The following is a 25,943-nucleotide window of genomic DNA, read 5'->3' as shown; positions in this document are numbered from 1 at the left end:
GCATCCATAAATGGCAGAGAGCCCCGGGGACGACATCTTTGGCTCATTGACTATTATTCTGCCAGCTCCTGTGGTACTCAAGCTCCTCAGGGCTGCATCTCTTCAGCCTTCTCCAAAGATCCGGAGACACCCATCTCTGGATTGGAGGGCACAAAGCCAACCCCTCCCGCTGCTCCACACCGCTCTGGATGGTGACCGCTGACAGCTTCCCGGGACGGGCACAGCCGGATCGCGGGGACGGCGTTCGAGCTGCAAAGTCACGGCAGCGCGCCGGGTCTCCTGCTACGTGAGCCGCACCGAGCACTGCTGCAGTCCCGGCTTTCAAGGTTAAACGAGCGCGCCGTACGGCAGAGGAGCTGCAGGCTGGCCACCCGCCCTCCCGAATCATCCCCGGCAGCGATGCTATCTCCCGCTCTACACTAAGTAATGTTACCTCACCAGCAGAACAGAAGAGTGCCAAAGGCTTACGCCATTCTGCTCATCTGGAAACATCTATATGCCGTACCCCCTCAAATTCGTCTCCATGGCCCAGAGTTCCGGATGATAAGATGTGAATAAACACTTCACGCTGCATTAACAGCCCAGGCAGCCTACCAGGGAGGGCCCAGATTCTAGGCTTTTTTTCCCCTGTACATCCTATTTAGAAACACCCAGGTAACCTGCTTAACCGGTTCCAGGATTATGAAATTCAGTTGCGCTGCAAGTTGCACGCCACACCGTTGCAATTCCCCCACCTGGAATATTCTTCATGCAATCAAGTCTCGATGGAAGGCCTTGAATATACCTCCCCTATTCTGTAATATGACCAGTGTACATACTCATTGGATGCGGACCTTTCAGTTTTAAACATACTGATGTATGACATAATGATGAAAATCACCAAGTAAAAGTTCCTCCTCTGTTGGTCAAAGAGATCTAGGCTATCGTCTGCAGTCCAAAACATTCCTGCGTTACACAGGTGTGTTCTGACAGTCAGGAGAAGGAGAGAAGGTAGGCCTTCCAAGTTAATCCAACTACAACAGCAAAATGAATCCTCTTAAACTAGAGAACTCCACTGCCAGGGATTTATAATTAATATTAAGATTGTCAAAACTTTATTTTTCATCCTGAATGTGCATTTTACAATTCCCTTATCAAATGAAGGTATAACTGAGGACGATGTTTTTCAATAACTGCTTTGATATAACCAGACGGTAGTGCAGCAGAGTGCTAGAAATATTTGTCATTTCCAAATCTGAGCGCCAAATTCACCGTTTAATAATGCTTAAAAGGCGGGGACAGTCTAACCAGACTAATCCTAAATCTAAACGTATCTACGCCAGCTGCTGCCTTTCACTTGATGGGCAAATAGACGCACGTGTGACGGCTTCTGCCAGAGGAGAAGTTCACACAAAGCTGAGGAGGCGCAATATCCAGACCTCTGCTACATCACCGTGGCGTTAAAATAAAAAGGCAAACGAAAAGATCACTTAAACATATCTTGTTTTCACATACAGCACTGGAAAGTATAATTGATAAAAATCGTAATAAAGGCGTTTCTCCTCCTCGGCTCTCTCGTTGGGCACAAACACAAATACGCGTCTTCGACAGCAGGAAAAATACACCACCGGGCATCACTTCTGATCGATAATCAAGACATATTCAGCATTATCATATCTTCAATGACATCTGAGATACCAAAAACAGATCTGCCGTGCAATTCGCACTCTAAACACCACCTCGGTATCTCTCCCATCTCGACATGCCTAGCAATTTAATTGAATTACGTTGACAGCGATCTGCACATTTGAAAACGTTGGAAAAATATGTCAGGCTGATATTAAATAATGTAACTAAATAATTTCACTGATTTATAAACCGTGTTTTTGAAGGTTATGAACACATCTTCAGCATCTGACCACGCGAGTAAATAATAATGTTATGAAGCAACCCGAGTTTTCGTTTTCCGCGTTTATTTTTGATAAAACACTGATGATGTACAAATATTTGACTAAAACAGAAAATCCGAAGGCATAATGCGTGCATTTTCCTGTCAAAGTGTAAACTCGGTCGGATACTTAAAAACACAGATGTTTTGTTACAATTTTCAATCTCTAATCAAAATAATACAGCATTTTTCATATACACGCCAGTAACAGGACATAGCGATAAGTATAGCTCTTTAAAAACCCGCTATTTGAAGCAGCTTGAGAAATCCATCATAAATTACTTTCTCCTAAAATCTGTAAGAATAGTGTGTGTGTGTGTGTGTGTGTATATATATATATATTCGTCATAGTGTCTTCTGTAATTCCCTACAGTTCACAAAATGTTTTAACCGGATGAAACAACAGCCAATTAATTTCAGTGATGTTAGTTTGTGAGCATTTGTAAGTGCTTGTAATGGATCGTTTAGCACAACACATTGACAAGTAGTTTGTCAGAGTTGAGCTTAATCACATCGGCTGCGGGTACTTCTGCTTTAAAACAGGTAGGCCTATTAATGTCGTTTAAGAGAGCAGATCTTGTTGACATCTGAATAATTTATACGGAAAGCAAAAACTAATGTCAGTATTTGTATGTGTCTATGAATGCATGTATATTTACTATCATGTAAAACAACTATAATAGTTCATGTCTTGGTCTATTTAATATAGACCAATGGTATTATGTTTAAAGTTCAAGACCACGATGAAACAAACATTGCTTAACGCATCCTCCATACATGATTGTCTTGTTACATGAAAGAGATTTCATTAATCTAGGTAAAAACTTACATAAAACGTGCATAAACCTGAATCTTATTGTCAGTCAGACCGATAACTAACACGCCTTACTTTTTCACGGTAAAGCTATTTATACGTTTTACTTATTCTTGTGCATTGCACCCCCTTCCTCCTGATGCAGTCGTATTCTGCATTCGCCTCTTATACCCAGGTATAAATCAGTAACTCCGAAAAAACTATTAGTTAATAATAAAGTTTTAATGTACCCTTCATCACAACTATGGCATCAGTGCGGGTAAAAATGCGGGTAAAATAAACGATGTGATGCACAGCTGCCCCATCGTGTATCTTCCATCAAATATTTTGGTCGGTTTCTACGAAAACCATCGCAACTACAGTGGATCGCTTTCGCATCGCAACTACAGTGGATCGCTTTCGCACCGCAACGGGCAAACTCGGGTAAATCAGACCGCCTGGAAGTGTTCGTTGGAAATCGGACATGTATATTGTAAAGTTAATTGCTGCTGCCGATGTTTAGCCAAGAAAAATAGTCCGTATCTTCAGCATAAATCTTACAAGCGTCCGTGAAAGCAAGCCAGTGCATCCGGCAGAGGTTTCGGTTAACTAGGTAAGAAGTGAGTGGATGGATGTTTTATTGGGTGCAAGCATTTTTTAGGAGAGACTGACTGCTACTACTACTAACATTAACCAGTTGAAAGGATCGGGATTTAAAAAATGAAAGCGCTTAAACAACAGTTACCATTTGAGCTACCTGATATTCGTGAATATCCGCTAGCCTGTCCAGAAGGTGAAGAACGCTTCTTCGACAGTCGATCCGTCTGCTGGATGGCTTAATATTATTTTTCCCCCGATGGTATGAAGCAGTAATTTTCCCGTCACAGCTCTCTTTCCTCCATATTTGCGGCTCCTCCACCAACAACAACATTTACAGTGACGTCATTGGCGGCGTCACGTGACACTCCCCCCGGAGGGGGTGAGTCCTAAAAATAGACGGCACAACCACCGAGTAACCTACGGCGGGGCGCGCAACCCACACCTCAGCGTGATGGCACACCGGTTGGAAAGCCTTGAGCGCCGTGCACTCTATTTACTCTCCGCGAGATGCATATAAAGTCTGGCACAACTGAATCTGCTAGCGGATAACAGATTGCGAACGATCATACAGCGATTCACCCTGTTTTACGGCTGAATGCGCAAAAAAACATAGATATCTGATAATTGAAAAGAGTGTCGCCGTGGCCTCCTACAGTTAAGGATGACATTATTCATTGTCAGTATAATGTTTTTTTTTTCAACCTGGCATGATTTATTACATTTTTGCCTTAAATATATTTTCTGGTTTTAATCAAAGTGACCTAATGCATGTTTTGCATATACAGTTGAATATTTTGCTACTGTGATACAGGTTAAAAACTTGCTCAAGGTTAATACAGCCGAGCTTTTCTTTGATGTAAAGTGACAGCTTACAGTCCGCAAGTCAATATATTTCCTCAGTGTGATTTCCGCTGCCCCCGTTTAATTGAACAGAACTGTGGGGTTTGCCCTTCATGGGCACTTACAACCGGGGGGCTTACTAAGGTAGTGTATTAATGTTTAATTATTTTTAGATTATTTTTGGCCTATTCGTGTGCCTAAAAATATTTACCTTATAATCGAACTTTTTTATAACTTCATCACAAAATATGTATTAATCGCAAATCCACAAACATTCAAGCCATTATATAAATATGGAATTTTGGCACATTTTGAATATTCCTACTGTACTCATCAACAGATATTGCCCTAGACCAGCACGTTGGACACCATTTAAACACCAGATTACCTATATGTTCTAAAACGTATGTACTGTGTAATTCATGTTATACATTTTACTTAATCTGACCCTTAATGCACATTTTTTGTTGTTAAAACGTCTGCATAATAAATTACATATACATTTTTAGTCCTTTATTATTTTACTCCAGGTTCATGTCCACCGATCAGTAGTAAATCATACCACTGGTCAATTAAAAATAGACCCATTCAGTTAGGTAACCACAAGTTAGCCAAGAAGAACCTGCTGAACAAGCCCTGCATGCTCATGTTACAGACTTCAGGTTAACTAGACCGCAAAAGCCACTTTAGTTTACAATCAAATAATATTGTGGTGACTGCACCCTAAGGGGATAAAGATTAATTTTATTTTAATATTACTACATGTTAAATGTGCTGTCTCTGCAAAATCATTATAAGGATTATAAGGATTCTCTCTGGCGTAGCTTACTGTCAAAGTTCTTTTTTCATACATTATTATGCCTGTTCTGAAATAATATAATACGACTTAAATCCTGTCAGTAATATATTTCTCTGATTCACACACATCCCTTTACTTACTGTTATTTAACTACGGTTAAGTAACCGAGTCCCATAACAGCAGCTGTTGAGTTCTTTGTATCGTTAATGACCTGTTTATAGTTGTTACTTGAAGAGGTATTGTTTAATACGTTGTAAATAACGCGATATTTGCAGTCCGACGCCTACTTAACTGAATTAATTACAAATAAAATACGTTATTATATTGTTCTAATTAGCAGTATCTAAACGTATGTTTCAGAATATAATGATTTTGGAAAAATTAAAAAATTATAAGCACGTGATGTTTCTAATAAACTATAACACTTTCAGCACAATTAAGATGATTTCTGTCAGTGCTTCTAAATTCCCACCAATCAGATACCAAGTATTTGACATAATGGATGAATAAAGGATTTTCATTCAGAGTATTTGCTTTCTATCAAACTGTAGTAGCCCGTAGAAGTTTCGTATGTTTTCACTTTGTAGTTTCTACGCGCAATGACAGACCGTAAAACACAAGTTCCGGTTTTTTGAGTTGAGGTCATGTGATCAACCAAGGTTGCGGCTCCGACTGTAATTGGATATCTGAATTCCTTTTGGTTTGAACAAGGGCACGTGATACACAATCAGACTGTCATTCGAACTGTTATTGGCCACTGTCACTGCCCTTCGTTGGTGTGATCACGTGATGCTGCTCAGGGCTCCGCCCTGTATTTTAGTATATATTACTACGCCCCTTTTCTTTTATGGGCGTGGTGACAGGGTACGTGTCTGAGACCGCGGAGTCTCACGGGCTTAATGTTTATGGCAGCAAGTTCTGTTCATGTTGTCTGTGATTTTCAACTAGTCATCACCGTGAAATTTCACTGATTAGAACTGGCAGCAATATTTCCAGCCGCTGTTGCAAAAATAGGCAATATCTTTATTTTTACCGACCAGATTCTTTATGGAGAAATACAGATGGCAGTATAGTCTGAAGTTTTATTGCAGCTTTAAATTTATTCCCACTTATATAAATATAGCCATTGATTAGCCAATACATGAGAGTGTAATTCTGTAACCTCGAAATCTGTTTAGCCGCATTTCCAAAATGCAGTTGATAGTAACTGTAATCTCTGAGTTCCCATTGAAAAGCCTTAAGACCCTGACATAAGATAAGACGTTGTGGAGAAACGCCGCCTACATAGGTGACAGTAACCGGCCATATAATGCACACACAAAAGCATTTATCCAGTCCAAACAAATATTATAAAGACTGTTATGCATTTTATTAAAGTTGTACTGATGAAGTGTCCGAAAGGGATAAAGATAACAGCCACGGCTGTTTGCTTGCCAGCACCAGTGGTGTCAGGGTCTTGGTGGTTGCCATGGTTTCCGCCGGTTGCGCGCCTGAACGGCATGTTAAGTAGCACGGCTGTGCATGACCAAACGCGCTAATATTACATACTATTCCTTCCTGCGCTTAAAAGGGGGAGCTCTCAGGAAGAGGATAAGCGCATAAAAAGACGTCATTCCTCTCCTCAAAGCGAATGAGAACACTAGTATAGTTACGTCAAGAGTTCCTAAGCTAGCTTACTGCAGTTAAGGGAGCCTGCCAAGAATGACGCACTGGTCACTTTAAATAACAAATGACATCTTGCTTGGTGCCATATTTTCGAATCCAAAACTAATATGCTTGTCTTCGGGTTTGTCGATACAGGCTAATTGAAGGTCGGGATTAAATACCAGATAGTCTTCCACCATTTCATCGCATGTTTGATAATGACATAACAGCAATAATGTTATGGTTCACAAATATAACCATGCTAACGTGTATCTAAAAGCGCACAATTTGATTTGCATAACCGATTACTCTACCACATAAGCATGATCTGGTGGTTCAGTGTGTTGTGCTGTTGCCTTGCGCCTCCAGGGTTGTGGGTTCGAAGGCCTTCTGTGTGATGGCCGCGTGTCCTTCGTGTTTCACGGATTCTCCGCCGTCCAAAGCAATGCACTTAGGCTAACTGATGTCTTTATAATGCCCATAGTGTGTGTGCGTGTATGTGCCCAGGATCAGCGTTGAGGCGACAGACGAGCGAATGTGTTGAATACGTTTTTTTCTTTTGTTGTTGTTATTTTGTTTTGTACTGATTGAAAATACGTATTGTAAGGAAAGCGTATAATTCCATTTTAAATATTCTTGTAATACAAGGCGACGATCCTTCAAAGTATCCCGTTAACATTTTTAATGTTTATGGATAACATTTTCTCAGATGTTCCCGAATCTGGTATTTGTCAGCTGTGCCCGCCTGCAAATCATTACACGAAATATGAACAAATAGCCTACCTGCCCCGTTAACTACAACTCGTACTCGCTATTTGATCAAGCAAACAGATTTTTAGACGTGCAAGCAAATCTTAAATAAATATTGTAATGTCTATCTCAGATTTTAATATTGATTATCTGTTCAGTTGTTTTTGGGTGAATTTAGATATTATATAACTTTTTTAGCTATGCCGTGGGGGCTTGAAATCTGAGTAGTGGGTTGCGCTTTAATAAACCCATCGGATCATATAACTGATAAGTGCTGTCAGATTGTGAGGACAAGTACTAATCATAACATTGCTAGATCAGTTGTCAGACGGTAATATAGTCTTCGACAGGGGTTCAGTGGCAACACATGATTGACCGTATTTTCAGTTGTTCTCGTATAAGTGACCCCTGAAACTGTCTTGCGGATCTGATTCCTCACGGAGAAAATATAAGCGTGTTTCCATAGCGACGCAGTTCTTTTTTTAATGTTGAGGATTTATCCTCAGTTGGGAGACGGATTCGGTGCCACCTTACCTAAATCTCATCCTGAAGAAAAATATTTCCAAAAGAAAATACAAAGATCTCATATTTTACCCCAATAAGATTTTTAAGCATACTATTGCAATTATATCAACGAAATGTTATGACCTTAGTAGATGTTCATTCATTTATTTAAGTAATTTATTATTAGCCACTATCATGACAAAACATCATCATCAAACGCAAGTGAATTTTACTGTGGTGTACTATACAACTTACGTTACCTAATCTCTGAGGCCATCTATTTAAAAAAGAAAAATTTGGTTTGAATGTATGAATAGCCCAAATTCAACAGCATGACATGTGACATTCTATACAAACAGGCGTCATGTAACAAGGCAATTACCTAAATGTGTCCCAATACACAACGGGGCAATTAGTCATAAGGATATATTCAAGCATGACAAAGTTTTTAAGTTTTTTTTCTCGTTAGGAGACATTCGATATCGCCTGAAAAACTAAAGCGTATCCGACGCAACTTTTGAACTTGCATTAACATTTGCCTCCCTCTAGTGGTTAAGATATAATTAAGTCATCATAAATGAGACTGAGCAGAATAACATAACGTTATTTCCACGCAAAGTTTTCCTTTTGCTTAACAATTCATCCATCCTTGAAAAAACTGGAGAGAAAAGAAACCCTTATGGGTCTGTGAAAACGGGGCAAAAATATTTTAAGTAGCCTACTTCAAATAAGCCTACAGGGGAATCTTTAGAAAATTATTTCTATCCGTAGATGATTAGGCTATTTGCATTTGTACAATTCCTACTGCGGGTACAGTGCTTCTGTAATAATATTTGTAAGTTCACTCTCCTCATACAGATACCCAGTCCAGCTTCACAAATATTAATATTACTGGCCTCACTTATATAGCCTAGAGCTTTGGCCCTTAATTGTCTCAGCAAGGATCACAGCTGATATGACCCATCTCAGCATTCAGCAATGTAACCCATAGGTTCACTTTTGCTAAAGTCTCGTGTCGATCCTGTCAAACTGCCGAAACGTGAGATAGAAATCAGACGTCATAGATTATAGGTCTTACTGAAAAAGCAGAAAACTCCTGCACGCACATGCGCTGTTTTCCCACAGAGGCTCCTCATGAATTAGGGTTTGGATTTGCTAGCACGAAATCTAGTGGCCCTCCTAACTCCGCAGTTGATTGTATACATTGTTTTCGTAATGGAGTCAGTGTTGCTAACTGTCAAGAAGAAAGCCGTTCTCTAAATTATTACATTACCGTTTTATATTGCCACAACACAATGTAATTTCTGCTGCCATTATACCGATAGTAATTGCTGCGAAAATATCTGAAAAGAAGATACAGCCGTAATTCCAAACGCAGATGACGCAGATTGTAATATGTGGAGATTGTATTCAGTCGGGACAAGAACTACATTCGATCGAATTCAAACGACTAAGATAAAAAAAAGCGAACAAATTAGGTTTAAAAGGCACTCCATTCTCTACGTGGCCCGAACTGGGATAACAGTTGGACGATGGAAGGATGATTTGTGAATTCAAAGTCTAAAAAAAGCAAACTATTTCGGTTTTTAAAATCTGAATTATAAATAGCGAATTTCATCTGCATTTTTAAATTTCCTAAATAACGAAATTTAAGTATACCAATTGGATGTTAACACTTCTAAATGAAAATTCAGTCGTCCATTCAATTCAGTACCCCCAGTTGAAATAGAAATCAATTACCAGAGCTCAACAATGAAGTTTTTTTTCCGTGCAAATGACAGAAAGTGTTATCTACTGTACACCAAAATATCTCCAGGGGATAAGTTAAATTCCTTTATGAACATTTATGAATTCATTTGCAAGAAAGGGAAAAACGAAATTGGCTATTACCTTCAAAACTGCTAATAATAATCACCTATACACAATTAGTAAATTAAATATAAAATATTATAATGGGGTATTTCTCCATCTTCAGTTTTATACAGATGTTTACGTGCGTGTATGTGTGTGTGCCTGCATACACACACACACACACACACACACATCACATACATACATACAGGTATAGATATATTTGTTTTTTGAGTGAACAGAATGGCTGTCACTATTACACACACGTTACAAAGAGAGATAATCAGTCCAGCTCACTTCAACAGGAAAGCAACCTGTGAGCAAATCATCCTGCCCTCTAGGTCTCCATAGAAACCAGGGTGGGCTCAATGTTCTCTGCTAGCCAATAAGCTCTGAGAACACTGCCTAGAATATCTAGCCACTCCCTCCTTCCAGACGAGCCACAGTATTGACTAAGGGGAGTGTCCTCTTGTCTTCTGTCAACGTTAAACTGTGCCACTGTGTCGCAAAAAGAAATATTTTTCTCTCTGGTGCTCAAGCCAGGGTCCAGTCTCTAAGATTCCCAGGGAAGGGGGGGAAAGCTTAGTACTGCTTCCTTTCCATACTCTGATCACTGTAAAAGCTTTTAAGGTTGTAGTGTGAACGGGGCCTAAATAAATAGGAAGGGGAGAAACGGTACAAGGCACCTCTGCGAAGGCCTGCCAGGCCGGTGTTGATCCTGGGATCCTCCTCTTAAAACAAACAGGTGCTGCCAAGAATTACAGGTAGGCAATTTGAATGTACTGTATGTTCCATACCCTGTCACAGTACTGCGAGGTGTAGGCTGAGCAGTCTGTCTGTGAACAGGCTCATTATGGACCGCATTGCCTGGACTGAATAGCTGTATTTCCTGGGGTGAGGGTATTAATTTGTGCTGAGACACACAGTGTGTGTTTTGCCAGAGTGCCTTTCATAGCAAGTAATGTTTGTGCAAGCGCTCGGTCTCCAGCGATACCAAGGAGGTCGTTTCCAGCTTCCTGCGGTGCAAGCGGGCCAGTAATTGACCAAGTCTCAGGCCCCTGCAACGACGCTGCAGTCTGAGTGATGACCACATCGGGCCGATGATGGTCTGCCTGGCGATGATCACACCGACTGCATGATCGTTACATTCGAAAATGACTATTACAGCGGGCCACTTGTTGCCTGCAGTGAAAAAGTTACATCAAACATCAAATGTTAAACTTGAGTGAATCAGTTTATAGTACATATTTGAATTTATATATTTATAAAATGTGTATCAAGTGTGAAATAACAAAGCTCACCCAAGTAAAATATAAACATGTTACTTATTAGTCTTTAGGAAAAAATGCATTGAAAATATTATAATTTTCTCAGCATCCATATGGTTAAATTTGTGAAAGCAATGGTTTGCAGTGTTTTAAAAGGAGTTTTATGCTTTTTCTGTAAGACCTATAATCTGTCTTTATATATGTGTTTTGTGTGCTATTTTAGTTTATATTTTGTGTTATAAATCTAATAAATGAGTAATCCATGAAAGTTCTGTTGTTTTATATGTCTACTCCTCTTCTCCCCTCTTTATCTCCATGGTCCTTGAACCCCGGTCGTAATGGCTTCTTCAGAGTTGTATTTAATACACCATCCAAGGGCCAAAAACTCATCAGTTTGGAAAGTAGTCATGTTGCCATCTCCGAACTACCAAAAAAGAAAGTTCACATAGGTTGCATCTTTTGTTTTTTTTTAGGATCAGGTAATTTGTATTCCAATAACAAGCTTAGAACTTTCGTGTTCATAAGTGAAATGGCTGGCATGGATTGGTATTAGGTTAGACGTGACAATGTACTGTAATAAATTAACGACTTTGATGTTTGAATTCTCTTTGATTGTCAGGATCTGTTTAAATGATGTGCGCAACAAGGATAGTGGTGTAATGAGCTGTGAACTTTCTGCCCCTGTCTCTCTAGGCTCATGGCAGACAGCCCAGTGACAGAAGCCAGTCCCCCGGGGCTCCCCTGGTATGTGGCTGGCTCCCAGCTCCTTGGACTGGCCTGTGTAGTTATCACTGGTGTGTGGATGGGACACTACCGGGGTGGCTATGCCTGGGACGGCACTACCCACGAGTTTAACGTACACCCTCTCTGCATGGTCCTGGGCCTGGTCTTCCTGTACGGAGATGGTCAGTAGGAGCGCCGTCGTTAGCACTGTATCCCTGTAGCCTTCTAGACCCAACACCGGTCGCCCGCATGGGCCCAACGCCATTCTCGGTGCAGAAGTGTAGCTCAGCTCACCCCGAGGGCTCACATTCCTCTCAGTTGGTCTTCAAATCCAGACAATCTAATAAAAAGTCCATTTTCCGAAACAGCACTCTTAAAAAAAAAAGCTAACTAAATTAGCTCTTTGTGCTTCTGACCTTTACCCAGCCTGATCTGTAACATGCAATTTGCTGCAACAGTCAAATTGTTCAAACTTCCAGTGCCAGGACTTGGCTACAGGACCAAACGTAGAAGGCCCAGTCTTTTTCAGAAATGGTTTCCCTTTCCTCAGTAAGATGCACAGACCTCAGTTACAGCCAAACTGCTTCACAGGCTGCAGCTCGGAGTTCATAGGAGCGGCGAGGCAATTAGTGGGCAGCTCCGTCGCGCCGAGCCATTTGAAATAAATGTCTTGGGAGATCAGAGGGTTTGCACTGATAGGATCAAAGCCTGGGCTTTTGGGGGGGTGGCCCAGTAGCAGCCCAAATAACATGCACAGCAACAGGAAGTGGCTGATAATAAGGTTACCAAGACTGGAGACGAAGAGATTTGATTTAGTTCTGTTCAGGTTGCCGGTGTGTGTAGGAGAACTCTGAGAGGAACTGGGGGAGCTGACTGATGTTAAGGTTCTTTATACAAAACAAGTAATTCACCTGAGCTCCATTTCCCATTGAGGATGGTTCAGTGCAGTTCAGTGGACTCATATGGGATGGTTCTCATAGTGGTGCGATTCTTTACGAAAGAGAACCTTTGGTCACATGTGGGACTCGTTTTTATTATTGCCTTTTACAAATAGAAGCTGTATCTGTATCTGTGCTGTGTTGTCATCCTTCATATCAAAATAAGCTTGTTTTCCTCTAGTCTAATTGGCTGGAATATGATCAAAGATGTGTTAGCAATTGATATAGTGATGATGATGACTTTTCACCTCTTTGCTGTATGGCAACCCATGTAGCGATGATTCAACGAACTCCTCTTAATTGTGACCATATTTATAACCTAGCAACGGTCTCTTGAATCTTATTGGTTAAATAGATAGACAAATAAATGAGTACCACAGCTGTCCTCAATAAAGCACCTCGCAGTGAGCCTTGAGCGAGTAGTTATATTTATAATGAAATCTGCTTCTCTTATCTGAATGGCCATTACTAGAAAATGTGTTTACATGTCAAATGAAAAGCCCAACAGCGGCCAATTAAGAAAACCGTTTGCGGCAATTGGGTTGATTGCATCAGTCAAAACTCATGGGTCTGCAGCTCTGTCTCCCTAATTCTATTGTAGGATTAACCTTTAAAGGGCGCAGGGTCATCCACGCATCACGCTTAGACAATCTGGACAAACAGATGACATTAGCAGTGGCCCCCAGGCATAGGGATGTAGCACGAATACACCATTATCTCAGGGTCCCGTTGGGGTGCTGTCCTCAAACTAACCAGAACTCATCTGTCAGTCCAAGATCTGCAATTTGAATAGAAATAACCTTTTTCTAGGCCTTGCAGGGCACTGTGTATTTCAAGCGTTTCTTTTCTATCTCTCAGAAAGGACACTTTAACCTTGTGTGCCACTGATGTTTCTGGGAATTTCTTGTCTTAGAGTCAATAATACCTGAGGTTTTTATTTAACCCAGATTCTTCCAAATTTACAGATGAACAGAAGGTAAATATCATGTGTAGATACAGGTATAATTAAGCTGTAGGTTCTATATGTAGGTTCCCATTTGTTCTGCAAGTGTTTTTTTAATATAATTCTGCTGACCCCTTTGACCCAACAGTGTCCCTGGTAACTGTGTTAGAAACAGAACAGATTCTTGGTCCTGAGGGCAGTTCCCACGCTGCAAAGCAGGGACCCTCAGTGTGATCTGCTCTTTTACTCCAGCTATCATGGTGTACCGGGTGTTCCGGAATGAGGCCAAACGCAGCGTTAAGGTTCTGCATGCTGCCCTCCACCTCATCGCCCTCGTCATCAGCATCGTGGGTAAGCCGGGATGGCAGCGCTACTGTGGGGCGCGTGCAGCTATGCAAGCCGTCTTCACCTGGCCGCTCTCTTGACTGAATCACGCTTGATCTGCTTGGGTCAAGCGTGGAGGTGTCTGACACGCATGGTCTGAGGTCTCTAATCATTATCTCTGCACCATATCCGCAAGAGATCAGTGATTTGTCAGAAATAACATATACAAATGTTGTTTTCCCTCTTGAAGCACATTGGCCCTTCATTTTTTACTGTTATGTTTTCATATTTTTGCTAATAATATTTCTAGGCTATTTTGCTTAAGTACCTTACAGTATGTATATATAGTAATTATAGTATGTAGTTCAGGAAGCACCCACTACAATAATACGCTTACCTACAATATGTAAATGTTCCATAAACATGCTGCAGTATTCCATAAGAGCAGTTACTTTCTTTACCTTTTTTATTTCTTTTATATTTTTAATACTTTGTATTCTTGTTTGTTTATTTATTTAAAATTTTCTTAAAATTGACATGTATCTCAAAGCATCACTGGGTAATCACACACATTGAGTTTCATTGTTACAATGAAAATGTTACAATAACAAATAAGGCATTCTATTCTGTTTCAGGTAGGTTCTAAACATTTTCTTTATTTCATACCTGATACCTTCTAAGCCCCTATAGGTTTTGGTCAGTTAGCAGTGTTATCTCAGTTGTTTCTCTGCTCTTCTGTGAAGGTTTTGTGGCTGTGTTTGACTTCCATCGGAGTGCCAAGATCCCCAGCATGTACTCCCTGCACAGCTGGTGTGGAATGCTGACATTTGTCCTCTTCTGTCTGCAGGTACGAGCCACTGTTTCCGTTTCTTTGCTCCTCCTATTGTCATGGATCGGCCCAAACTTGGACTGTATTTAGCATTCTTTTACCATTATTCATTTGCATAAAAACTAAGGGTACAATAATGCATTCCGTCTTTAAAAGATTATGCATATTTTTAGAAACATTTTTGCAAGCCTGGGAATTTTTAAAGTGGTGTGTACACTGCATCTGCATACAAATACAACTAAATAAATGTATGTTCCGCTATAAACGCTTTATGTAAATGGGTTCACAGTAGGAGACCTGTACAGTGCCGTAAATAAGTATTTACCGCCACCAGCATTTACAAAGATCCTTTTGTGGATAATGTTAGTATACAATAGTGCTGTAGTTCTCGAGACCGGTCTTGGTCTCGAGACCAATTTTTTGTGGTCTTGGTCTTGTCTTGGTCTCGACTCTATTTGGTCTCGGTCTTGTCTTGCTCTCGGACATAGCGGTCTCGATGGCATGGGGAAAAAAAGAGGAAACGGCACATCCTCACAGAACAGTATCATTATTTATTACGCGCCTCATTTCAAATGCAACCAGTCAGATGCATCTATTTTAAAAACGTCACATTGTATACATTTTCTCAACGGACACTGCCAGTGCTTCACAGTCCACACACATCATACACATCGCATCATAGCGAAGTCGGCAAAGAAATGTCCAACAATGTCCATGAAGTCTATAGCATAGTTATAATTCAAATAAATTAGGTATTTTACATTGATTAGAAAGCACGGTCTTGGAGGTGCAAGTCAATCTGGAGGCTCATTCTCTTGAATTCAAAGCAAAGGATCATTACATAGCGGTATTCATAGCTTACCTGAGGCCTCTGTCCCTGGTATAAGAGACTTAATATGAACATCTTTCTGGTACATCCCATCTCTTTCCCTTGACGAGGTCTGATAAAATGGTTATAGGAGAGGATTGCTGAGAATATTATTTTCCATCAGGCCTCCTAACTATGACAAATCTGGGAGATTTTAAATGAGAGACATATGGACAATATGATTGAAAAGTTAACATGAATTTGATTTAACGAGTAATGACACTTTACAGCAATGCCTTTTTTCTCTACAGTTGATCTGAGTAATGTGATGTCAATTCTAGCCCTAGTCTGTTTTCGGTCTTGGTCTTGATACCCTCAAGTCTCGGCAGTGTCTTGGTCTTGATACCCTCCGGTCTCGGCAATGTCTTGGTCTCGGTTTAGACGGTCTTGACTACAACACTAGTATACAAACCCCAATGCCACAGAAGTTGGAACAGAATGTTAAATGTAAATGAAAACAGAAAGCAGTGCTTTGTAAATCCTCTTTGACCCGTTTTAAACTGATAACGGGAAAAATACAAAAAAACAGTTACGTTGCACCAGTCTGTCATAGTGATGAGAGAACTGAGTCAGGAGGAGTAGCTTTCGATTTACCAGTTGATCTATGTTCCTACCGTCACCTATAGTCATGAGCTTTGGGTAGTGACTGAAAGAATGAGATAACGGATACAAGCGGCAGAAATGAGTTTCCTCCGTAGGGTGTCTGGGCTCAGAGGTGAGGAGCTTGGACATTCGGGAAGGGCTCAAAGTAGAGCCGCTGCTCCTCCGCATCAAAAGGAGCCAACTGAGGTGGTTTGAGCATCTCTCTAAGGTGCCTCCTGGGCGGGTCCTTGGGGAGATGTTTGGGCATGTCCAACCGGGAGGAGGCCCCGGAACAGACCCAGGACACTCTGGAGAGATTATATCTCTGGACTGACCTGGAAACGCCTTGGGATTCCCCCAGAGGAGCTGGAGGAGGTGGATGGTGAGAGGGAGGTCTGGGCTCAGACTGCTGACCCAGCGACCCAGACCTGGATGAGCAGTGTAGAATGAAGGAATGAATGGATGGATAGATGGATGGATCGATGAACCTTATCAGCTTTATTGTTTTTAAAAAAAATATATATTCTGAATTTGGTGCCTGCTGCACATTCCAAAAGAGTTGGGACTAGGGCAACATAAGACTAGGAATGCTGTGGAATGTTAAATCATCTTGAACAGGAGACGTTACCATGCTAGATTCCTATCAGTCTGGAAAGATCTTCCAAATCGATAGCTCTAGCAAACCACAGTCAGGCCTATTTTTTCCAAATGTCCAATGTTCAAAAATCGAAAATGTATTGAATCAACCCTGGTAGATGGGCCATCCTGGCAAAATATCAAAAACGAGGTTTAAATTTGTCACAGAATTCACAAAGAACCCTAGAACGACACTGGGGGGTCTGGTGCCCCCTGTTCTTATCTGCTAAAGGCCAGATTTGTTTAGCCCACATTCACGCAGATGCTCTGGAAATATTCACGAAAGAAGAACAAAGACATCCAAAGGCATCTGCCTGAAGTCACCAATTACATGTGTGGAAGAGATATGGATCGTTCCTCAATAGACAGACAAGTCAACATTTTGGCTGAGGGAAGTCCAAATAAGGTACTTCACAGTACGTCCCTCATAACAATGGTGAAACATCACAGATGCTCGCTACATCAGGACCTGGATGAATCACCCTTATGAAGGAACCTTATATTTGACGATAAACCCACAGGCTGAAGACTGCCTGAAACACACAGCAGGACAATGATCTGAGACCAATTTCTGAGACAGAAGGCGTGGATGAAGAAAATGAGTCTAAACCCTAAATTCAGTAGTTAATACTCATAAACCTACAAACATCAGGGAGTTGATGTAGCCAAAATACATGCACAGCTGTGTGATGTCATCACTAAGCACAGGAAGCCTTTGGACGCTGCTGTTGCTGGTAACCAATCAGTAGCCAGTTATAGAGCATAAGGGGGTGGCGGCTGTCTCAGGCAGAACACTGGCTGCTGCAGGGACCATCCTTACTAAATAAGCAGCATCACTACGCTTCTCTTATTTACTCTCTCATGTTCCTCTATCACAGTGCTTTTCAATGCTGTTCCTGTCCCCCCTCCGGCCAGAATGTTTTCATCCCAACTCTACCTCAGTCAGACTTATATGGTCCTTCACAGGCTGAAAGAAGTGTGGGCTGGAATGAAAACATCCTGGCATGGGGGGGTCGCCAGGATCAGGACCAGGACTGAGCATTACCGCTTTATTAGAAGGATGGGATTTTCTTTTTCATGGTACTTTACAGCTGAGGTTGTGTTTGAGGCAGATCAGGAGATATGAAGCATGCACCTATTATCTATGACGGCTGTCACTTTTGATATGAATCGGGCGGATGTGACCCTGGCTCCGCAGGCCAGGCTCAGCAGAGGCCGCGTACAGCCAGTGTGCTGCCTCTCTGGGCGTCTGTAGCACTGCCTCCTTCCCACAGTGGCTGCTGGGCCTCAGCTTCTTCCTCTTCGGCGGCGTCTCCGAGCGGCTGCGCCACTGCTACCTCTCCTTGCACGTCTTCTTCGGCCTGGCCCTTCTCGCCCTGGCCGTCGCCACCTGCCTGCTGGGCATCACAGAGAAGCTGCTCTTCACCATCACGTGAGTCAGCGACACGGGCCAGGTTCACCGTGATGTTACAGAAGTTTCTGTTCTTCGGACTGTGCTCAGATGCATCTCGTTTTGCTCTGTCTCCAGGCCGACATACTCAGAATTTACACCGGAGGGTGTGCTGGCCAACACACTGGGGCTGTTGCTGGTGGGCTTTGGGGTGGTGGTGGCATACATTGTGACAAAGGAAGACTTCCGGAGACCACTGCACCCAGAGGAAGAGGCATTATCCATGCACTTCAAGACCCTGACAGAAGGGGAAAGTCCAAATTCCCCTTAAGCTCCTTTCTTGGTGCCCTGCCTGCCAGATCATTTAAACACAATGAAGATCATACATATACTGCCCTCATGTGGTCAAATTTGGGTATGACATATGTATTGTACCAGCTAATGGATCCATTGCTGCAGTAGTGTATTCATATCTTTCACTTTGCTGTAACCTTGATGTGACTGTGTTTTCTAGCTGTATTTTATTATAAAGTCATTTGAGGTATCATCACTCAAAAATATCTGTATCGGTTTGGATTGAGTGCTTTACATTCATGAGGCCTTCAAATAAAAGCTGTTTGTCTATCATTTGTGACAACAGAAAAATTCTGAATCTGTGGGTGTGAGTTATGTGCAATGGAAATCAGGGACACAGAGAAGCATCCTATGGCAGAGCCAACATGGGTCAGGTGGTCAGATGGGTTATTTAAGGTGAGATCTTGGATTAGTATTGCTTAATGCGAGTACTGTGAGGTATAGACTGCATAGACTGTAAATATTTATGTTTCTTGAGCACGTACAAGTACATTGTACAGTCATACTTTCATAAAATTATGCGAAATTATCATTGCTCAAATTCTAAACCCTAATAATGGCTCATAAATGGATATTACAAATTCGTTAGCCTCAATTTTAAAATACAGTATTAATAATACATTAATGTTTAACAAATTAATAATAATATTCTTAACTGCATATGTGCCCTGCAATGGGCTGGCACCCCGTCCTGGGCTGTTCCCTGTATTGCGTCCGTTGCTTCCAGCATAAGCTCCGGACCCCGCGACCCGGAACAGGGCAAGCAGGTATAATCAATGGATGGATGGACTAATTATGTAGGAAATCATCAACCTAACGAAGTAAAAATTTTTATGAAAATTATTCCCTATAAAATACAGCAGAATGGATTTACTTATCTGGTAGTTCTAGGTATACCCATAGCAACACATCTGATAAATGTATTTTGGACATGAGCTGCACCTATTCATCCGCTTTTCTAGTACAGGGTCAAAATGTGCTGGAGCCTGACCCAGGAAACACATGGCACAAGGCAGAGGACGTCCAGTAGGGGGCACCAGTCTATCACAGGACAAACACACAGACAAACACACTATGATGCAAATTCACTCAGTCACATGTTTCTCGAGTGCAGGAGAGCATTTTTTTAAGCACCTATTACATTTACATATTCTGCTGAATAGGACGAAAGAGAATTGTGAGAATTTAAAACCTCTTGGCGACTTGCAGAAATGACTTTGGCTATCGAATACGAGTAAGATCTGAGTTCTCTGGGGTCAGACACTCTGTAGGGAACCATGAGCTACGATATCCGCAAGTCACAGAAAAATGGCATCGTTTCATATGAGAGTGAGTTCCAAACTATAAGACCAGAAAATTATCAATATTATGAAGAGTATGGCAGAGGAATCCACCACATTCTCCTTAAATAAAGAGTAACAGCTCCAGGCTTTGCAACTCAGTAAGCAGCTGAAGGTTTATTTTATGGGTTATTTTGACCAGTTAAAAAATGTCAGTTTTGCAGTGCTTCATGCACTGCTGTCTGAACCAGAAATGACACGCAGATGGGGGTACTGCTCCGGTGAGCCTTCTGACTGCACAAAAGACGGTCATTTTCGTGAGATAAAAACGCATTCTTTTTTATTGGGCTTTTCATGAAACTTTATCACAGCAATCTGACAGTTCACATTTACAGACAAGAGCAACTCTGCTCAGCAAGCGAATACACTGAAATCAGAATCAACTCATAGAAAAATAAAAGAAAACCAAAGACCTGCGTTTGTCCGGTGAGGCCGGAGAGAGGAGAACTGGGACAGACTGCAGCCCCAGTCCCTAACCCTCCTCCTACGTCAGTACGATATTGATATCACAAACCAGGAAATATATATACTTATATATACGTGTGTGTGTGCGTGTGTGTGTGTCAACTGGAATAATGAACAAAACATGCATCAAGTATGTACAGAAAAAAAGTCATTTACATTGGAAGTCTACAAAAAAATAATAATAATAATAATAATAAACACCCCAAAATATCCTTCGTCTTAATGTCCATCACTGAAAATGTAGTTATAGTTCATATTTGCCTGTTTTTCTCTCTTCGGAAGAGGACAGCCAAGCATCAGATCCTCTCTGGTATGTTTTTACTCAGGATCTAGCACCTTCTGCCGTTGGCGGTGTGTCCGATCACTAAGGCTTCTCTACGGTATTCCGGCCGTAACCGGCAGGCGTCCAAGACCCCGACTCTGACGGCACAGTGGCCTGAAATGTCTCACTGCTCAGCACCTCTTCAGCACACCAACCAGCACGTACAATGGCACCTGAAACTTCATTCTCTCATCATTAAAAAAAACAGTAAGAAATACATAGTTATTAGCTATCCAGCAGTGGAAAAAAAACAAAACAAATGAAAGAAGTGAAGTAGTTAGAACCATAAGCTGTTTAAGCGCTAGACTGGCTTTTTGCGTCTGCGTCACCACCTCAGAAATAAGCCGAATTGGACCCATATAAGCAGGCTTTGTTGGTTGCAGTAGGCCACGGTTGTGTGGTTGGGCGTGGATTAAGATTTTGTTTGTTTGTTTGTTTGCTCTCTCAATGATTTTCATGCCTGGCATGATGCCAAAGAGGAGGAAGTCACAGTCTGCAGAGTTCAAATCTACTCACTCATAAGGACAGTTAATGCAGACTTGGACGTTGAACGGAAGAGAAGCGAATCGAACGACAAGCCTGGCCCTTGTGTCAGTGTCTGCTCCCCCTGCACTCCCCTGGTCAGCCCCCAAAAGAGTGAGTGACAGGTGTTATACGACCTCAACTCTGGGAGATGGGGGATCTACCCGAATGCCAGCATGTGAAGGACCCTGTACGCCTACCCGGGCATATCGCCCACTGACAGCAACCCTGTACGCCAACCTGTTTTTTAAATAACCTGCTCACAAAGTAGGCTTGGACACCCGGATAATTAAAAGGGACCTTTATACGGACATACTTTAGGGTTGTAGTTCTAATAATGCTGTACAGGGAACTACATTGGCCAGTTTGGATCCAAGTAGGCCTTGGCTGTGGTGGTCTGCATCTTAAGGAAGGGTCATCACCGTGGAAACAGTGGGAGGGTTAACTGGAGTGGGGGGGGGGGCGTTTTGGCCAGTATATACAGCAGGTACAGGTTGTGCTATAAAAGCAATACATTTTCATTCGTTTAGACATTTTGTTTGCTCTTTTTAAATTATTTTCCGTTTATTTGCATGAAAAATAAAAACTCCACCAAAGACAATAACTGTTCGCTATTTGCTAGTAATAAGAACAACTACTCACAAAGAATTTTCCAGTATCATTGTTAGTCAGAGAAGACGCCCTAACCCACCAGAAAACATAAAAAAAAACAATCGTAATAATAATAATAACGTAATAAATGTTAAAGTGCACCCTTACGTCAGAACTTCACAGGCATTTAGTGCAGAAACAGAAAAAAAAGTAACAAATGAAACTGAAGATAAGGACTCTCACATGATCAAAGCCTTTCTTCTGTAAAAGTGGTTTGTATTCCTGCAAAAAATAGCTTTCAGGTGCTAAACTACTTCAACTGACTGTTGCGTTTCTTGTATTTCCTAAGTGCTAAAGGGACATCTCCAAGGTCAATTGCACGTGGCTCTGAAAATGGAGAGTTTCCTAGTGTACGAACGGGAATGGAACCAGACAGCGAAAAGCAGACCAGCCTTTGCGCGGAGGTCAGGGGGTGCCGATGGAATACCTTTCCCCGGAACCGAGATGGCCTGCACTTCAGTGTCGCAGTCTCACGCGGTACATCGGTATCGGTACATCGGTATCGGAACACCGGTTGCCCACTGAGCGGATTTAATACGACACAAGAGATCTAGCGCTTTCGGGAGAAGCCAAGCGGGTCGAGGCGGGGCGGGGCCGCAGCCTCTGATGCCGTAAATCCCGGGGCCTTCAGGACGTCAGGTAAGGACAAGGCTCTGGACCGGGCAGCGTAAATAAAAGGAAAGGTAATTCAGAATACACCCGTCAGGAAGAAAGTGCAGAAGGCAAGAAGCGGAGTTTGTAGATGTCCCCTCATCACGCTTCCCAAGTCACCTTCTTCAGACGTGTTTAACAGACAAAAGCGAACGAAACAAAAACAAAACTGAAAGTATGTATATGTATCTATATACATTTTATATAACTTAAAATTATAAATATTATTTTTTTCCTCTTCTAAGTACAGGTTTGTCTTAAGTAATTTGTCTTTTTTTCTGTTACATTTACAGTATAGAACAATCCAATCTCTGATGGAACAGAGTGTCGCTATCTGGGGTCGTAGCACGTGTTTCCCGCTGAGAGTACATCTTCCCCAGATAAATAATGGGGGCTTCGTTTTTAGCCCGACAACCGCGATCTTGAACGGATGGGGGGACGAGGGGGGGAGAGAGCCCGGCGGAACCCGCTAAGGCTTCTGAGTCAGAAGGGTTAAGGACCAGCGGCTCCAGAACCAAGAGAATCTGCAGCTTGTCCCACTGCGCGTGCGTTTCAAGCTGAACCGAGATTAACTGCAGCCCTTCGTAAGGTTTGAAAAGAAAAAGAATGAACATCAGTCTCATTTTCCCAACGCTTAATCCAGACGAGCATCCGCAGGTCCGTACTTTAGAAAAAAGTCCCCCCCCCCCCCATTCTGCAGGTGTGATGCTTTGGATACTGTGCACGTGGGGGGCCCATTTTCCAAAGCATGCATGTTAAGCCCCCCCACCCACACACCAAGAGTGAAGTGTAGGGACTTTCACACTCCGTCACTAAGTGCTGTTGTTTTCCCCACATCAGCAGCAGAACCCCCCCTGCCCCGTCCCGCCCCCCGCCCCCCTCCCGCTCCGGCACTGCCATGCTCTCACACGTTGGACTCCACGAAGGGTCTCTTTGGTTTGATGGGGGAGGTGGGCCCCTGCCTCGAATCGCGGGACATCTGCCGGTACATGTTGTCCTGGTAGGCCTGTGCCACCGGCAGCGTCCGTGCCACCTTCACGTCGGGGTAGGTGGGCACCTGGCTCACCCGTTCCAGAATGTCCCCCCGCGAGCCATTGGCCAGCTTGCCTAGTGAGGCAGGCGGTGCTGGCTGCGGTGTGGCATAATAGTCATCCTCCAGCAGGTGCCCGTTCTGGGCGTTGTTGGTTTTGTTGTAGTACGCGATGTTGCCCAGCGAGGTGGGTGGGCTGCTATAGGCTGAGCTGACACCCCCTGACTGCACCAGGTTCCCTGGGGAAGTGGGGCTGGTGATGACCGTGTCCAGCGAAGACACTGCCCATGGCCGTGACGGCTGGTGCAGGTATTGCTGGGTCCGGGCCGTCTTGTCAATGACGCCCATAAAGGGTGTGGTCCGCGAGCGGGCAGTCTCGCCCGGATACACGCCCCCGGCCCCGCCCCGGCCGTCTCCGCCCTGCGAGGGCGACACGGGAGACAGGTCATCACAGGCGCGCTCGTAGGACGGCTGCAGGGGAATCTCCATCTGCTGTATGGAGGCCGAGGGCCGGAAGCCGGGGGCTAGATTACAGGCGGAGCCCGAGGAGATGCTGCTGCTGGAGGGCGAGAAACGCAGGCCCACGCTCTGCGAGTGGATGAGTGGCCGCGGCGTGGGTGGGTGCTGCTTGATCTCGGCCGTGTTGGCACTGACGGGCCGGCGCACCAGGTGGGGGATCTCTGGCGAGCCCAGTTGGCACTGGGGGAGGGCAGCAGCCCGCTCCAGCTCATGCTTGGACACAGGGTAGTAGGCGGCCGACTGGCTGCGGCTGATCTGGGGAGTCTGGCTGTAGCGCATGCCACCGGGGCCGCCGCCGCTGGACCGGTATGCGGAGGAAGGCCGCTGCGGGAGCTCGTCCTTCACCAGGCTGGACTCAACGGCGCTGGGCCGGCCTCCATGCTGGCAGAGGGCGCCGGCGCTCAAGCTGGCCTGTACCTGCGGCATGGGCCGCCCGTCTATGGAGGGCTGGTACACCAGGCGGCTCTCCACATCCACGGAGCCCCCCTGGTAGCGGCCGCTGATGGGGTGCGCCATCTGCCCGTAGCCTCCGCCGCCCATCACCGAGCTGGAGTGCACTGCAGAGCTGGGCTGGTTGGTGCGCACGATCTGGGCCATGGCAGGCTGCAGCCGGAGGGCCTGCTGGTGGTGCTGGGAGGACTGGGAGGGCTGGGAGGTCAGCTGGAAGGAGCGTTGGCTGCTCATTTTGGACAGCGGCGACTTGGGCCGGCTCGGGATCTGCTCCTGCTGGTAGCGCACAGGGGAGCCGGACTGCGAGCGGTAGAGGCAGACGGTCTCCACGGGGGGGCTGGCTCGGTACTGGGGCCCCCGGCGCAGTGGGGACGGTGGGGGGCTCTGGTAGTCCTTTCCCTGCCCAGCACCCCCTCCTCCTCCTCCTCCTCCTCCTCCTCCACTGCCAGCTAGAGGAGGAGGACTGAAGCGGTAGGAGGACACCTGGTGGGCAGGGGATGTGTGGGGGGGGCTGGGCCGGTAGTGGGAGTTCTGGTGTGTGGGGGAGAGGGAGGGTGAGGTGGACTGGTAGCCCTGGCGGGTGGGGGAGGACATGGAGGGGGGGCTGGGCCGGAAATCAAAGGCCTGGCCGAGCGGGGGGCCACCTGAGAGGTAGGCAGAGTCCCGATGTGCGGGGGAAGGTGGGGGGCTCTGGATGATGGGCAGGCTGGCCGGGTTGCCTCGCGGTTCTAGAGGCAGACCGATGGACATGCCCTCTAGCTCCTGATCGAGGTACTCGTCATCCTCAAAGAGCTCCTGCACAGGCTCCATGTCCTCTAGCCGGGGCTCTGGGGGCGGGGGTGGGGGCGGGGGAGGCTCATCGACTGGGGGCGGGGGAGGGGGCGGGGATGGGGATGGCGGTGGCTCCAGCTCCTCCTCCGCATGTTCCTGCTGCTGTTGCTGCTGCTGCTGCTGCTGCTGCGAGAGCTGCCTGCACTCCTCCTCCACACGCTGCAGGAGGCGCTGGATCTCCCGGTTGTTGGGGCACTGCTTGATCGCCTCATTCAGGTCCTCCAGTGCCTCGGGGAACTGTCTGCAGGTGGAAGGAGCGACAGCAATGAGAGTGAGATGCAGGACAACGGGGGGAGACGGACTGGACAATGAGGGGACACTGAGGTGAACGGGAGCTGGGGACAGACACCTGAAGGTGGGCGGGGCTACAGTACCATGTCTTACACATGTGACAACTGATGGAAAGTAAGATTTGCCATTTGTATATGTATCACTAATAAAAATGTAAATTAATAGTGCTTAAGTATTTGGACTAGGGCTGCAACTATCAAATATTTTCACATTTGAATATTTGGCAGATGTGGTTTTAGCACAGAAAAGCTATCAACGTTTTGAAAGTGCTCCCACACTTCGGAGCAGTGTTAGGAAGACCACCTCTA

The 25,943-nt window shown here is 44.2% G+C and overlaps 3 protein-coding genes across 19 annotated transcripts in view; 1 reads left to right on the top strand and 2 right to left on the bottom strand.

The window, feature by feature from the left end:
- hdac5 (histone deacetylase 5) overlaps positions 1-3,656 on the bottom strand; it is a 66,169-nt gene extending 62,513 nt beyond the window's left edge. For both annotated transcript variants that reach the window (XM_072712424.1, XM_072712425.1), the window contains exon 1: positions 3,478-3,656. The gene's annotated coding sequence lies outside the window, so the exon portion shown is untranslated. The remainder of the gene's footprint in view (positions 1-3,477) is intronic.
- Positions 968-18,861, top strand: cyb561 (cytochrome b561). Of its 6 annotated transcripts, none has more exons than XM_023820841.2 (6): positions 968-990; positions 11,670-11,881; positions 13,833-13,931; positions 14,648-14,751; positions 18,094-18,251; positions 18,348-18,861. In XM_023820841.2, the coding sequence occupies exons 2-6, from the start codon at positions 11,674-11,676 to the stop codon at positions 18,538-18,540; spliced, it is 762 nt and encodes a 253-aa protein (XP_023676609.1). In that variant the 5' UTR covers positions 968-990; positions 11,670-11,673; the 3' UTR covers positions 18,541-18,861. The 6 variants fall into 6 exon arrangements, with proteins under 6 accessions (XP_023676609.1, XP_023676606.1, XP_023676607.1 ...); XM_023820838.2 differs by lacking the exon at positions 968-990 and adding an exon at positions 2,316-2,470; XM_023820839.2 differs by lacking the exon at positions 968-990 and adding an exon at positions 2,904-3,164.
- A 1,294-nt stretch (positions 18,862-20,155) lies between these two features.
- LOC111856782 (protein TANC2-like) overlaps positions 20,156-25,943 on the bottom strand; it is a 171,436-nt gene continuing 165,648 nt past the window's right edge. For all 11 annotated transcript variants that reach the window (XM_072712408.1, XM_072712407.1, XM_072712410.1 and 8 more), the window contains one exon: positions 20,156-25,585. In XM_072712408.1, the coding sequence (XP_072568509.1) occupies positions 23,419-25,585 (2,167 nt within the window). In that variant the 3' untranslated portion in view covers positions 20,156-23,418. The remainder of the gene's footprint in view (positions 25,586-25,943) is intronic.

The sequence above is a fragment of the Paramormyrops kingsleyae genome, chromosome 5, assembly GCF_048594095.1.
Source record: "Paramormyrops kingsleyae isolate MSU_618 chromosome 5, PKINGS_0.4, whole genome shotgun sequence".
Lineage (NCBI taxonomy): Eukaryota > Metazoa > Chordata > Actinopteri > Osteoglossiformes > Mormyridae > Paramormyrops > Paramormyrops kingsleyae.
This window is presented reverse-complemented; position numbering and strand designations above follow the sequence as displayed.

Coding starts and splice junctions, on each gene's coding strand:
- cyb561 (XM_023820841.2), top strand. CDS start 11,674: ATGGCAGACAGCCCAGTGACAGAAGCCAGTCCCCCGGGGCTCCCCTGG. Junction 13,932..14,647: donor CCTCGTCATCAGCATCGTGG/GTAAGCCGGGAT, acceptor TCTTCTGTGAAG/GTTTTGTGGCTGTGTTTGAC. Junction 18,252..18,347: donor AAGCTGCTCTTCACCATCAC/GTGAGTCAGCGA, acceptor CTCTGTCTCCAG/GCCGACATACTCAGAATTTA.